Genomic DNA, 15,179 nt, shown 5'->3' with positions numbered 1-15,179 from the left:
CGGCTTGGACGGAAACTGCTCAAGCCTCTTATACGGCTAACAGGCCAATCGTTAGCCGCCACGTGGGAATAATTTAGAACTAGCCAATAGCGGGGAACGAATTTGCATGCGGGTGGCGGGAACTCTTTTGCACCGTGCATTTCTCTTGCAACTTGAGCAATGCACCCTGCAAAAGAAGCTGCAAAGAGGCGGGAAACTCGTCCTTGCACCGGGGTTCTCCTCTGCAATAGGAAACTCTCCCGTGCAATGAAGCTGCAATCTGGCAGGGATAATTCTGGTGCCGAAGCACACACAAAATCATACCTTTGGGTCATGACAGAAGCAATCTATGTAGAAGAAAGAATGGACACTAATCGGTGTCTTCTGGAACTGAGGTCAAAAAAGGCTGTGGCACAACACTTTAACCTCCCTGGACAGTCCATCTCTGACCTCAAGGTAGCTGTTCTTAAGCAACAAAACTTTAGAAACCAATTTGAACATGAAATTGCAGAACAAGAAATCATCCACCGATTGAATTATGTTAAGTATGGTCTAACCAGACTATGAATTTTTATCCCACTACTTGCCCTAGGCTTTTACAACCCCAATGGTTTTACTGCCTTGTTTACCTCCTTCGCATCTCTCAGCAGTGCCCCCTCTTTTCCTCCCCCCTTCGCATCTCTTGTATTTGAATTACTGCTTTCTGTTTCGAGCCCCTCTCTCTGCAGGGCCATTCACATCTGATGATATAAACTTACTTACAGAAGTTTATGCCCCTCTGAATTAATTGGTCTATAAGGTGCCACCCTGTCCTGTCTTCTGCCAATGCAAACAAATAGTAGTGTGATAGGCAGCATCTAAACATAGGGGTCCCCTAGTGTTTGTCAAGGTTTGTGCAGGTACCAAGGCGAAGGTGGGATGTGAAGAATAGCTGTGTGGTTTTGGAAGCATTTATAAGAACTGTGAAGGGCAGCATGGGACTAGGTATAAAGGCACTGATCACATTTTCAACCAGAATGACAAGAGAATGCATCACAGGTGATGTGGGGAGAAGGGGCAAAGGTCAACCTCTCTACCGAATGAGACAGAGGTCGTTTGCAGACAGGCTAGGAAGAGTTTCAAAAATGAAGACAAGTAGCTTATGCCTGATGTGACAGAGAAGTAGGATCCAGTGAAAGGCAGCAAAAACAGGGGTTTTATTAACATGTGGCCCAGTTTTGAGCGACCCAAGAAACAGGGTTTCCAACATTTCCCTCAGAACCTTTTTGCACAATCAAATCAATTCACCAATAGTAAATCATCCAGCCAAAGATATGTCATTTATTTAGAAGGAGGCTTAGGAAAATTTAGCAATGATCTGAGAAACCACCAATGTTTAACCATTGTTGTTTGGAAGGAAACTGTAGTTAATCATCTGTTTAAGACATTCTAGCTTAATGCACCCTAAAGCATCATTACTTGTCATTAAAGGATGGAGTTAGAAGTTAAGAAACATTTAGTATTCGCCCTCCCCAAAAGCAGGATTAATAATTTAAAACTTTACAATATCTTGCGGGCATTTTTAATATATTCATGCAGATCGTTCTTCTCTCTTAAGCTTTAGGAGTTGTATGACATCAGTGTAGCTGCATTACAGACTTCTGTATGCCTTTACTTCTCTCCCAAGATTTCAGACATTGTGAGACTGAATGGAGACCCAAGTAGTTCTACAAGTAAGCAATCTGGAAGGACACAGCACACTTGCTGCATGAGCTGGAATGTATTTAACTTGGCTTTTACTGATAATCAAACTAGGCTAGGAACTTGCACTTGCTACCACACTATGATAAAGGAATATGTCCTTTCCATTTGGCCTACTGACTGGACAGACTCCAAGCAGCAACTCTTTCTTTCTACCCAAGACTCTTCTTCCTTGATGTTTCTGCTGCCAATGTTAAGTTTACACAGGATAGTGATTACATTCTTCTCAAATTATATAGATTAGCTGGTCTGGCAATTTTTTGGGGCTTTTTTGGGGCTGCTTTTTGCCTTTTTTTTTTTTTAAATAAGCACATCAGATGGCCAATATACGTAACGAACAAGATTAACTCAACACTCCTGTGATATACTTGGGTAAATATTATTCCCATTTTAAACAAAAGCCAAGGAGCAAATCAGACACAGAATCGCTTAAACACACAGCACTCAAAATGACCTGAACACTAACCTTATATTCATGCCTCCAACAACCTCCAACCTTATAGTCATGCCTCCAACACATTTCAGAACCAGATTACGCCTTTTTAAAGAACAAAACAAAAAAGCTGTAACTTTAAGTAAAAGGAGTAGCAGTTTCTTAAAAAACAAAACAAACAACAACAAACTCCCCCCTAAAAAAAGTTCAATTGCATTATTTCATTACAGAAACATAGTATAACGGGAAAACAGTAACAGGCTCCTTCAAACTCACCACACTCCAGCTTTGATATCCTGGTGGTGGCCTCTACAGTGCTCTGGCTTTCAAAAAGCTAGAACTTCCAAGTGTTTTAATGCCCATCTTGCTGGGGTCATCTGACCCCACCAGTCCTTCCTACCCAACTGCAGGGGGGCTGGCCCCAATGATCTGTAAGGTCCTTTCCAGCCCCTAACAACTATGAAGCTTCCATTTCTCATTGAAGTCTGCCAGCACTTTTGTGTCTGATTTCTGGCTTGATGTGGTGTTACTTATTTCTAGGGTGGGCGTGTTAAATATCACCTGGAATTCAGGGCATTTCTGTTGTTGCTCAGCAGTTATGAAGAACCATTTAAGGTGTGTACAGTCTCAAATCAGCATGCACTGAAACAGAAATCCTTCCCCTAGGAACTACTTCATGTGACTTCTGTTACACTTGCAGTGGCCAGAATTAAAATGGTTCTCCTGGGGCTGCACCTGTTTGCCTCACCTAGTTTTAAAGAGCCACCTACCACAAAAGCATGCCAGGAAAGGTCTGGAGAGCTCAGTGGTTGCTGCACAATCATAGGCACTCAAACCATTGCTTTAATTTGATGCTTCAGCTGAAGTTAAAGATGTAATTCTGTCTGCAGATTTGAACTTATTTGCAATAAGCAAACAATGATAAATAATATTCTTGAGATCTGGTCCCGCTGATGTCAAGTGCAGTTGTGTAACAAATATTTGAGGAAATACTGAACCTGAATATAAGACTCAGGTAAACAGTTTGAAGCAAGCCCCCTGAATTTGAATTGCAGCACTCAATATCAAGATCCTGATCTGGCCAACATTTTCTGCAGCAGGCCGGTCTGAAGAAGTTCATCCATTCTGGAAGAAAAGCCCCAACATTAAAAAGGGAGCTATCTTACGAGAGCTGGCTGGGAAAAGCAGATAGAACTGTAACTAAAGACCTGTCCTTAGTTACTCCAGGTCATTTCAGCTATCCTCAGGTACAGAACTATAAAAAAAAAAAAAGTAACATAGCAGAGAGGCTCTTTAGCCCCCTAAGCCATATGCTTAATAGGGGTCAGCAACATTTTGCAACATGGTGGTAACGCTTTGCTACTTTATTGGAGTTTAGCTCTAAGTGCAGGTCACTTCCAACTTGCCCCGGGCCAATGCTACTGGAGCCATGGTAGCTGCTCCTCCCCTCAGTGCCCCAGTGCTTGGCCTCCGCACAGCTAAAGGCCTTCCTCCCCTCTGCTCCCCATCCAAACACCACCAAAGCCACCTGCTACCAAAATGCTACAGAAGCCTTCCAGCTCCATGGACCAGATAAAATGGTTCCACTGGCCAGATCTAGCCCATGGGCCATACGTTCCCACACCCTGTGCTAGAACATGTCAAGATTGTGGGCTAGAGGTGCCTCTGTGCATGTCCATAACTGTCCCAGTCTTAACAGGACTGTATTGCTTGGCACGTATTTCACATCTAAGCACAAACAAGATCCAGAAAGGTGTTCCTTTGCTTAACTGCCCTGAGGGGCAACATCCAAAAGGGATTCTTAGGGAATGCTGACCATATACCAACAGGCAATAAAATACAGCGATGAAGATGTCTTCTGGGAAGCATTCAACCAGGAATTGGGAGACAGGCTAAATTCTCTATTTAATCTGAAAGGATTGAAACAGACACCTACCTTCTAGAATAGTGCCTTAACCAAGCTTTAGACTATTTTGAATGGAGGACAATTTCTACCCAACGTTTAAAGTTGTGACACTGTGTAGAAGGGAATTCAGACTGAGAACGAGACAAAACCCAAGAGAGAGCATGACTGCAGCTTAGGAGTTAGGTCACTCACCTGGGGAATGGAAGATATGAACTTTCATTTCCAATATTATTTTATGTGACAGTTATTGGATAAAATACAGTTATTGCAGAAGCAGGTACTGAGACCCAGGATTTTCCTTCACCCCCCCAATGTAAGCATCCTAATCAGTAGGCTACAGTCATGGTTTTTCCCCTTACACCCTCACCCTAGCTCTATGGTTCCGAAATCAGTAGGAATATTGGAGAGTGCAACCCTCCTCCAAACAGCCCAACACTTGGGTGTTCAGGTGTTCTCTGGGGTGGAGTGGGATGAGAAATGTGGGTTTGAATTCCATCAGGCTGAGGGGATTACATTTTTTAAATATCTAGATAAGTACTCTTGACTACTACGTAAGGGGTAAGCAGCAACTCCAACAGCACCAGCCATGCTCAAAAGGGAATTAGCAAGTCCAACTTAGTTCTCTGAACCTTAAGAGGATTCTGAACCCTGGGTCCCAAATGAATTGAGGCACCTCCATGAAGCTCTAGGTGAAGCCCATAAGCCCCAGGGAATGAAATCTAAAACCTACCTGACCTCAGCATTTGCTTTTTTCCTAATTCTTGGCAGCTAAACCCTGAGCAAGCTCCCTGCTCAGTAGGCTAGCTGTTGTGGATCCCAATGAGGTGCCTACCTTTTCCACATACTGTCTAGGAAGACAAGGCACTTTCTAGGACTCTGGATTCTACTCTGAGCCACATATGTGAAAGTAAGACATAGCAATACTTTTAGGCACTTAAATCCTCTGTTTGGACTAGCCTTAAATGTTTAATGCAGTCATGCCATGAGACAGCTGCATAAATCCCCAGCCATGCGCTCCAACCACTGCACATCACTGCAGATTTTTCTATTCTAGAGCCATCTGAAGTTGCTCAGAAACCTAGTGCCAATGAAATGTGGACTAACATAGGCAAGTGGAAAGTCTTAGGGGGCCGGGGTCTTGCCTGGCTTATTATTGAACATTTTACTGCCTCTACTTTTTGTTAAAACAACCTGTGGCTATCTGCTCTTCAGGGAGGGAGAATAACATTGGTCTAGTAAAACAAACCTCTACAGAGAGTAAGCATCAATCCTAGCATATACAGTGCCTTGATGGATCCATTTTGTGAAATACTGCAAAGGAAAGAACATGCAAATGTGGTACACATTGACCCTGTTGTTTATAAAGAAAGATCCAGATACAATCCACTGTCAGAACAAACAGACACTGTAGAAGAGAAGTGAAGCAGAGCACGACAGGATCATAATACTTGCTCTTTATAAATACTACTCGACACTTTACTGATTAAAAAGTGCCATACAGCCATTACCCAGTTCATCCATCTTGTTTGTAATGACTGATGCGTAAAATAGGTAATAATATTATCATCTCCTTCCCTTTCCCAGACTTCATTCCAATGCTACATGCCATGGTTACGCAGGATAACGACATGTGACTGGCTGACTATCCTGACAGGCATGCTGACTTTAGTGATAGAGCAGGAGGTTAATGACCAGGAGTAGTGGCAGCATTTGAGACCAGGATATGTCCCATTGTGCATCCTGCTATCTAGCAAGATATACTTTAAAAGGGGAAAACTTTGAAATTCTTGGCTTCTGTTATGTACTCTACAGAAAATGGGCAAAACATACAGGAAAAAAAAGCAAGCTGGGGTATTGAGATGGGGAAGGAACAGAGACGTGGAGAAATAGAAGGTTGAAGAAGTATAAAAGCAACAAGGAAGAGAAAATGGAGCTGGAGGAACCAGAGAAGTAGCCATAGCAAGGGACTGATGTGTTCGGAGAAAAAGAGAGAAGCAGTGCCCAGCAGGGACCTCCTTTTCCCCAGTATCCTCTTGTGATCCAGAGGTGTGGAAGGGAGACTATCCAGCATGAGGCGATTGTCACAACCCAAAGTTGTGATTTTTTTTGTTTGTGTGTGCTTCGGCACTGCTAAATTATTTTCCCGCTAAATTGCAGCTTCTTTGCACGGTGGAGTTTTCTGCTGCAGAGGAGAACCCCGGTGCAACGGAGTATTCCCGCCAAATTTGTAGCTTTCTTTGCATGGTGCATTTCTTTTGCATCCAGGAAATGCATGGTGCAAAGGAGTTCCCGCCATTTGTATGAAGATTCGTGCCACATTATTGGTCGATTCTAATACATGCACACGTGGCGGCTAGCGGTTGGCTTGCTAGCCATACAAAGAGCTTGGGTGGTTTTCGCCCAAGTTGGAGAGAGAGCAATTGGAGTTCGAGAGGGAGAGCGTGAAGATCTCTAAGCGCTGCGGATCCTTACAGACTCAACGCTTTTCTTAAAAGGCAATAGAGGCCTGATAACCGAACCCGCAGAGCTTCAACAACTCCGGGGAAAAGAACGAACAGCCTCTAGCCTCTCCCCGTCGCCGATAAATTCCTAGACGTTTCCCTTCCTGTACGAGAAACTACCGAACCCGCGGAGTTTCAATAACTCTGGGGCAAAGAAACTACCGAACCCGCGGAGCTTCAATAACTCCGGGGCAAAGAACGAATTGTCGTAGTCCTCTAACGAGGATTTAAGCGGAGCTGAACCTGGACACTGTCCAGCCTACACCACGACCATCTTTGGTGTAAGTAAACAATCTTTAAATCAACCATTACGCGTCCGTGACTAATTCTAGCTCGCCACCGGTCCTCTCCGACCCTGCGTGCCCGGGCTGCTGGCCACAGCCCGCGTACGCAAAGACGGGCCCGGCTCGCACATGGCGACCAGGATGGGATCGGGAGAGAACTCGCACGTGGCGACCCAGGTGGGATCGGGAGAGGGCCCGCACAGCAATGAGGACCTAGGTTGTGCCTTTTTCATTCCATTTAGTTTACAGCTTCTTAACTCAACATGCATTCCTCCACCTCCCCACATCATGAATCTTGTATACTGTTTACTGTCATTGCACTGTTCTATGTGTGCGTAATCCCCCTTTAATTCATCCACAGTTCGTCTGGTCTATTGTGTGCTGTTCTGTGCTTGTACAATGCCTAGCATTCTTACTGGATCCTTTATCACTATAAAAATAAACCTAACTAATAAACCTCAAAATCTTTTGTACCTTGCTTTACTTAAAATGTGTAGATGCATGTCCAGCATCTCACATTATAAGTTTGGATTCTTTGTCATCCATTTTTCCTTATACTTGGTCTGGTCTAAAAGGATCAGTTAATAACTGAGCTGATTTTTAGTTTCATATTGTGACAGAAGAGAAGGCATGTTAGCCTTACACTCCATGCACTGGAAGATGTCTCTTCTTTAGCCAGTATTCAGCGGGGCTATTAAAACTTTACCACATTTTTTACATCCTTTACAATGGCAAAACACAGTATGCTTATTTAAAAAATATATTTTTTCACTATATTATCTGACTCTTGTTGGAAAGAAGTAGTGACTTTGGAAAGAAATTCACTATTTTTTAGCCAAACTTGATATTTTTGATTATTTCCTTGTCGTAAATCTTCTAAAAATTCTGCTTTAAGTTTGTTGAGTTCTTCTGCTAGAATCTTCATCTCACTTGAGAGAGAATTTTTATCTAAAAAGGGAAAAGAAAAAAAATGACAAACTCTAGTTGTATTTTCATACATTTGTAAGCTTCAAAGATCTTACAAATGCCAAACTTTAATGGGGCCTCTCAGGAGAAGTTATACATGCTTGTTAACAAAGCTGGACCCTTTTTATCATTTACATCTGTGGGAATTTCAAAAGTTTTAGCCTGTTGTTACCAGTTTTGCAACTTGCATGGAAGAATGCCAACGCATGCTTTTGTAGTAGTGTTGTTGTAGCCATGATGGTCAACAGACAAGGTTTGTGAGGTGAAATAATATCTTAGATTGAACAAACTTTATAGTTAGGACAGATGTTAGACAAGCTTTTAAGTATAAAATGGCTTTCCACATTTCTGGAAAAGAAGCAGACACAGCTTCAGCTAAATATCAGTTAGAACAATTACCTTTTGCATCCTTCATTGTTTGAGAAATAATTCGTCTGAAAGTCTGATCAGCTTGATGGAGGATACTGGCTGCACAGATTGCTCGATCTGCTGCCTGTTCAAGATTAAAAGTTATGCTTAAGAGTAGAAACGCAAAAAGTCTAAGTAGTTTGAAGTATTCATTATTCAGGGGTAGGCTGTGGCCTTTAGCAACAGCCCTGTTTTGGGAGAAATATGGAATTACAAATTGACATGCTGAGGCAGTACTACTGTTGCTCTTGGAGAAAAAAGGAAGGAACAACAATTGATGATACCCATTTCATGGGAGGCCAGGAGGCTATTAACTTCTTAATGCAGCCAGACAAATCTATAACAGAATACATTCAGAGGATGCTAAAATACTGGCCAGATGTTTCAATTTAAGACTTTGTGGTACAGACCATGTATTTCATGCCACAGAGAAAACAACTCATTACACATACAATTCTTTAACTCTATGCTTTTGCTAGTAAGAACTGAGATAGATATTTTTTCAGGTTTTGCCCATGAGTGAACAGAGTATAACTTATAAATGAATAGTAAATTAATTCCATATAATAGTTTATTATATGTATCATATTGTCACATAATTCAGTATATTATGCAGAGGGCCATGTGTTTACAGACATGTAGTGTACCTTTTGCTCAATATTTCCTTCAATTTGTTTCACTGGATTTTTCAAAGCAGTAACCAACAGGCTGATTACCTGTAAACTAAGAAAAAAAATTAAAATGTTATCAAAGCAGTTTTACTGAAACTGTTTTTCTTATGTGGCAAAATCATATGATAATATACTGCCACATAAACTAGTTAATGCTCAGTTAAGACTGCCAAGTAAAGTACATAATCCTTATAATGAAAGATAGATGACAAGAATATTACAATTAATAAAACATAAACTTTAAAATTACGGAAATCATTAGTTAAGGTAAATTATATAAATATTCTATCAGTATTACAGCTTAGAAATTCAGTTAATGCTAGAGCTGACATTTGAAAACACACAATAGTCATTCCTAGCAACAGTCCTAACTCTGGACTACACGCTTATAAATCCTTTCAAAATATACAATATCTAATTATATAATTTACCAGGTTTTGATATGTATATAAGAATTTCAGTACAACAACATACTTATCTTCTGAAGTGTATTCAAGCCCTTTCAGAGTGAGGCTATTTTGTTCCCAGGTATTTTTATCAAGATTTGGTGCTTCTATCTTTTTTGCCATTAGACATATGATCTCGTCAGGTAAGGGCTGACTTCTCGCACGATTCCTCTGTAAACAGCATTCAAGTGGACAGTCTAAAAATAACTGGCAGAAGCCTAATGAATCTAAAACAATGAAAACAAGTATTTTTGAAGAAAACAGAAAATTTAAAGTGTAAAAGCAATACTTTTCAAACACGTGCGAGGAAGCCTTTTCATGAAGTAGAAGTTACTCATACCGCAATACGAAAAAAAAGATAACGATGGTCTTAAATGGCAAAATACTGAACTATTAAATAAAGGGAAAGCAAAGCAGTTAAACTTCACTGAAACCGCAGTGTCATTATTCTTGCCATACCACAGAATGTCTGGAGTATTCAAACACTGCATCAATGCATAGAAAGACCATAAAAAATTACATTTGCGAGCTAGCTGGTATACTTCGTATCTCATGCTTTGATAATAAAAGTTGTCATCCAAAATGAAACACAGTGGTCTGGAAGCGGTGGCATTGATCACATAACGACAAGATTTAGCATCAGGTACGTCTGGAGATATTAATCCTTGTTCTCTGAAGCAGGAAACAAAACGTTCCCAGGTGGCTTCTGTCCTGCTTGCTGGGGCAGACAGGGGATCCCCATTAAGAAGAGCCTGCAGGAAATGTTCAAGGTATACCAGCAGTTCCTGCCGGTATGATTTCCAATGCGACACCTAGGAAATAAACAAAATGTAGTATGTTTAATATGAATGCCTACTTTACAAAAATATCAGTGGCTGTTGGGAGGGGGGAGCCCAGTCCTCTCACCCTTATTACAGCCTCAGAGAGGTAGAAAGGACCTTGGGGGCTTTGTGCCCAACCCACACACCAGTCTGCATCTCCTTTTCTTCTTTGACTTCACGCGTGTCATGTGCCCCTAACCACTCTGCTGCCCATCCAGTCAGTGTCCCAAGCTCTCCCCTCCTGAGAGCTTCACTTGTGTGGTGAAGGCCCCAATGCAGCAAAGTACCAGGCGCAGGCAATACTGGTGCCTACTTCTAAGGCAGGAGGTGAAGGCTGTCTTTCATTCCCTTTATTTCCTATTATTCAAGCAATAATATTGCATTTACACTTCTATTTTATGTGAATAATAACTGTGTTTTAAAGGGTTATCTTGTTACAATCATTTAAACAATTCTGTATAGGTAGAGATCAGTATATTTCTCAGGATTTCAGTGGCTTCAAGGCTGGAAGGGGCCTCAAGACACCATCTACTGTAGAGGTAGCCCAGTCTGTCAGCCTGGAGCCAGGCAGGGGGCACCCCACAGACTAACTGGTTACAGGTATGCTGGGTTTTTGGTTGTGCCCGTGTTGGTCTAAGGACATTGGCAGGCAAGGTTCTTTGGGTAGATCTTTTATTAGACCAACTGAGTAGTTAGGGTTGCCAACCCTGTTTGAATCTATTCCAGGTTTCCAGAATGGCACCATGCCCACGACACACAACACGAACGTGCCCACTTGCTGGAATATATCATTTATGGATTACAGTGGTCTGGAGGCGGTGGGATTGATCACATAACAACAAGATTTAGAATCAGGTACATCTGGAGATATTAATCCTTGTTCTCTGCAGCAGGAAACTTCATGTCAGGAAGGCAAATGCGCATTACTATTATATTTAAAAAACCCACTGGAATACTGTATAAATCAGATTCAACGTTTACTAATTATTTTAACGAATGCTCTATTATTTATCGCCCCAGGTGACTCTCAGCAGTCGCCCGGAGATTTATATCTAACTCCTGGAGACTCCAGGGCAATCCTGGAGGGTTGGCAACCCTGTGAGTAGCTGGAAAAAAAGTTCTTAGCAAGTTTTGGTGCAATCACCCTTTTTCAGGCATGGGGAGTCTCTGCTGTTCTGCGACCCCAAGGAATGAGAGAACTGAAAAGTGTGGCAGGATATCAGCGAGGATGTAAGTGGGTGGAAATGAGGAAAACAAAAGGTAGAGCAGGGAAGGGGAGGGAAGCCAATGGTGAGTAAAAAGAGACTCTACAGTGGTAGTAATGCAAGGCAGAAAAGAGGCTGTCTGTGAAAAAGGAAATAGCTGGAAATCAGGAAGATTAGGAAATAGGAGATGGGCATTAGGAAAGGAGAGGAAGTGGGGGAAGCGTCAGAGGTCAGGTCTGGCAGGTGTCTCACTGATGTCCCATCACAGCCACGCAAAGACCCGTGCCAGGTCGCAGGTCTGGGTGCTAGTCTCTTGCCACAGCCCCTGCCCCACGCACAGGCGAGGGGGCGGTCACAGGTGAGCTGCACTCCCCGCACCTCCCCTGCAGGGGCCGCCCTTCCGCGGGAAATAGGCGCTACCCAATAGGAGGGAGGAAGTTGATACCAACCAATGGGTGATCTCGTTCAAGCCCCGCCCCCGGCAATGATTGGCTGAAAGCCTCCAGCGGAATGAGGTCATCGTAGTTAAGGCGGAAGCAGTCCCAGTCCCAGCCTCTCTGCTGCTTCAGGCGCTGCGCTAGCGTGGACTTGCCCGCTGCGGGCAGCCCGCACAACACGCACAGACCCAGGCCCCGCGCCGCGCCGGCCTCCGGCCGCTGCATCTTACACGGCGTTTGCTTCCCGGCCAGGCGGCTTCCGTGCGCATGCGCAGATTGTTGCAGCGCCTTCGTGCTGTCTTTACTGCTTTGTGACGTTTCAGTGACGTTACGAGGGCGGGGTTCTGAGGGGCGGGGCTTGACCAGCTGGCAGGGGCAGTTTCCCGCGTTCCTGTCTTGGCAGCGTTCTGTTAAACGGTGTTTGTTCCTCTTAACCGTTTAAACGCACTCTGACATGGCTCACTGCTGCCCAAGTACACCAACATCAGCAGCCTCTGTGGTTTGCCACAGCCTCGGCTCCCTCTCAGCCATTTCTATGAGGGAACCCTGCCCTCAGAGGAGCAGGATCCTCAGACAGATGCAGTCAAGCTGCCCGGCATGGCCGTTTAACGGACATAACTGCCCGCAAAATGTGGGTTTGACTCATTCAAAAATACCTAACGTGCCAGGTGGGGACCAGGCTCTCTCTCTCAGTGAATCTCGCATGGTTTCAGGAGTTTTGGTCGACAGCGCTCAGCACTACATGCTACATGCATTGCGCAGTGGTGTGCTGGGTCGTGCAATCCATGTTGAGGGGAATTTAGCATGGCCACGTGTGGCAAGACTCACCACAAGTGCAAGCTTTATTCTCACACAAGTTAACCCGTTAGTCACGCAATTGGTTTAGAGCAGCCACACGGGCAAAGTAATTACCACAGGACACACACGACCCTATCCAGCTACAAGAAAAGCCAGCCGGCTAGAACTAGTCCTTGAAAATGCGTAACGACTCCATAGTGGGTTTCTATCCAGTTTTAATTTGAATGTGTAGCAGGGCCCCCAGACGGAGATGGTGAAGAGAAACAGGTTGCTTAGGCCGCTGGCGAATATTACAGATATTGTGGGACGGGGTCTGATCCCTCGTCCCAACAACTGCACGTCCTGCTGCACCATGGTTACAAAACGGGATGTGCAATTTGGGATATTGAGGCTAGATGCGAACCCCGTGACTGCGGGCAGCGTTTCGAAGAACAGGGCGGCAGAGGTTCCTAGCAGGGCTGGGGTGCAGGGGCGAGGAAAGCGGGGTGAAACCATCCCTCCTGTTGGAAACCTTTGATGTCCTGGGCCCAGCAGCCCTGGCAGAGATGTCGAGCACGGTGTTTAACCTCCTTGGTGGGGGAAGACATTTGAACGTCTGATCCCTCATGCCTGGCAGCCTCGCTGGGGAGTTTGGGTGTGAGGGTTTAAACTCCTCAGCTGGGGAGGACGGGGTGGCCATGTATCCCTGATTTCTGGCACCGGCCCGAGGGCAGCCCCAGCCCTGAGGACCCAGAGCTGTCCACAACTGATTCCAACAATCAGCTGACTGTCAGAAATTAGCTCCAGGCGGCCTTTGTGTGTAGACATGCCACATATTGGTCTACTACTTTTCAACATCTTTATTAACGATTTGGATGTGGGGGTGAAGAGCTCGCTGGCCAAGTTCGCGGATGACGCCAAGTTATGGGGAAGCGTGGTCACGCTTGAAGATAGGCTACAGATACAGGCGGACATAGACGGGCTGGTAAGTTGGGCGGATCGCAACGTGATCAAGTTCAACGTTGAAAAATGTAAAGTGCTCCATCTCGGGACGAGCAACCCCCAACGCACCTACAGGCTTGGCGGCACCAAACTGACTAGCACCACGAATGAAAGGGACCTGGGGGTCATAATAGACCTCTATGAATATGACCCGGCAGGGTGTCCAGACTGTGGAACAGTGGTGACGTGTAGGGGGTGCACGGGGGTGCATGTGCACTCCCTGAGAGTGCCAGTGCACCCCCTGACCGGCCGTGCTCGCCACTTAGGCTTTGGGCACGGGGGGCAGGCGGAAGCACTGGTGCCCCCCTCTGCAAGCACCGACCGATCGCTGCAGCCGCTCCCAGAAGCAGCTGCTGGCACTCCTGGAAGCAGCTGCAGCGTTCAGCCACAGCAGTCAGTACCCTTGGGCAGCGGGATTGGCCGTGGGGGGACCCCCCCGCCCTGGTCGGTGGGACTGGTCATGGGCGGGGGAAGGGGCATGTGTCCCCCCCCCAACTAAGGCAGCACCAGTCACCCATGCTGTGGAATAAGCTCCCTTCAGAGATGGTGCAATCATCTACCCTGGAGATCTTCAAGAGGAGACTAGATAGTCATGTTGGGATCACCTGACCCCCAGTTGTCTTTCCTGCTCAGTGCAGGGGGCTGGATTTGATGATCTTCCATGGTCCCCTCTGGCCTGACAATCTATGAATCTATGTTCAATTTAAGACACCATAAAAGCAGTCATAAAAGTGTTCCTCATTACATGGGGAACATTTTTATGGTGCTTTATATTGGGTACACACGTAGCACTCTTGACATTCATGGAGTACTAATTAAGATGTTAATCATGCCATAAATGTAATGCGAAACAGGTCCCTTAAACTCTACTATAAACTATTTGAATAGATTCATAGATTGTAGAGTCGGAAGGGACCACAATGGATCATCGTGTCTGACCCCCAGCCCCTGGCAGGAAAGAGGACCGAGGTCAGATGACACCAGCCCAGTCAGGTGACTATCTAGCCTCCTCTTGAAGACCTCCAAGCTAGGTGATAGCACCACCTCTTCCGGAAGCCCATTCCAGATCCTGGCCACCCTTACTGTGAAAAATTTCTTCCTAATATCTAACCTAAATCCACTCTCAACTAGTTTATACCCGTTATTCCTAGTCACTCCCTGGGGCGCCTTAGTAAACAGCGCTTCCCCTATTCCCTGTTGACCTCCCCTAATAAGTTTATAGGCGCCACAAGATCTCCCCTCAACCCATCTCTTGTGAAGGCTGAAGAGATTCAGCTCTCTCAACCTCCCCCCGTAGGGTCTATCACGAAGGCCACTAATCATGCGAGTGGCCCTCCTCTGGACCCTTTCGATATTCCTCACGTCCCTCTTGAAGTGTGGCGCCCAAAACTGGACACAGTACTCCAACTGCGGCCTGACCAGTGCCGCATAGAGGGGGAGCATCATCACCTTTGATCTATTAGTCATGCACCTGCTAATGTACAACAAGGTGCGATTGGCCTTGTTGATGGCCTCGTTACACTGCCGGCTCATGTTCATCTTGGAGTCAATTATGACTCCAAGATCCCTCTCTGCCTCCGAGCTGCTGAGAACACTCCCCAAC

The 15,179-nt window shown here is 45.0% G+C and overlaps 1 protein-coding gene across 1 annotated transcript; it reads right to left on the bottom strand.

The window, feature by feature from the left end:
- Positions 1–7,594: 7,594 nt before the first annotated feature.
- PSTK (phosphoseryl-tRNA kinase) lies at positions 7,595–12,081 on the bottom strand. The gene is made up of 6 exons (XM_006025144.3): positions 11,810–12,081; positions 9,855–10,146; positions 9,363–9,561; positions 8,865–8,940; positions 8,209–8,302; positions 7,595–7,791 (listed from the first exon to the last, which is right to left on the bottom strand). The coding sequence occupies exons 1-6, from the start codon at positions 12,020–12,022 to the stop codon at positions 7,595–7,597; spliced, it is 1,071 nt and encodes a 356-aa protein (XP_006025206.1). The 5' UTR covers positions 12,023–12,081.
- Between the last annotated feature and the right edge of the window lie 3,098 nt (positions 12,082–15,179).

The sequence above is a fragment of the Alligator sinensis genome, unplaced genomic scaffold (assembly GCF_000455745.1).
Source record: "Alligator sinensis unplaced genomic scaffold, ASM45574v1 scaffold28_1, whole genome shotgun sequence".
In the NCBI taxonomy this organism is placed as follows: domain Eukaryota; kingdom Metazoa; phylum Chordata; order Crocodylia; family Alligatoridae; genus Alligator; species Alligator sinensis.
Note: the sequence above shows the minus strand (reverse complement) of the source record. Positions and strands in the feature narration are given on the sequence as shown.

Bases quoted from the DNA above. Each gene is read 5' to 3' on its own strand.
- PSTK (XM_006025144.3), bottom strand. From the start codon at position 12,022: ATGCAGCGGCCGGAGGCCGGCGCGGCGCGGGGCCTGGGTCTGTGCGTG. The intron at 10,147-11,809 runs GTTGGTATCAAC...TTTATTTCCTAG, and splicing joins TTGAACGAGATCACCCATTG to GTGTCGCATTGGAAATCATA. The intron at 9,562-9,854 runs GTAATTTTTTAT...TCATTGTTTTAG, and splicing joins ATACCAGCTAGCTCGCAAAT to ATTCATTAGGCTTCTGCCAG.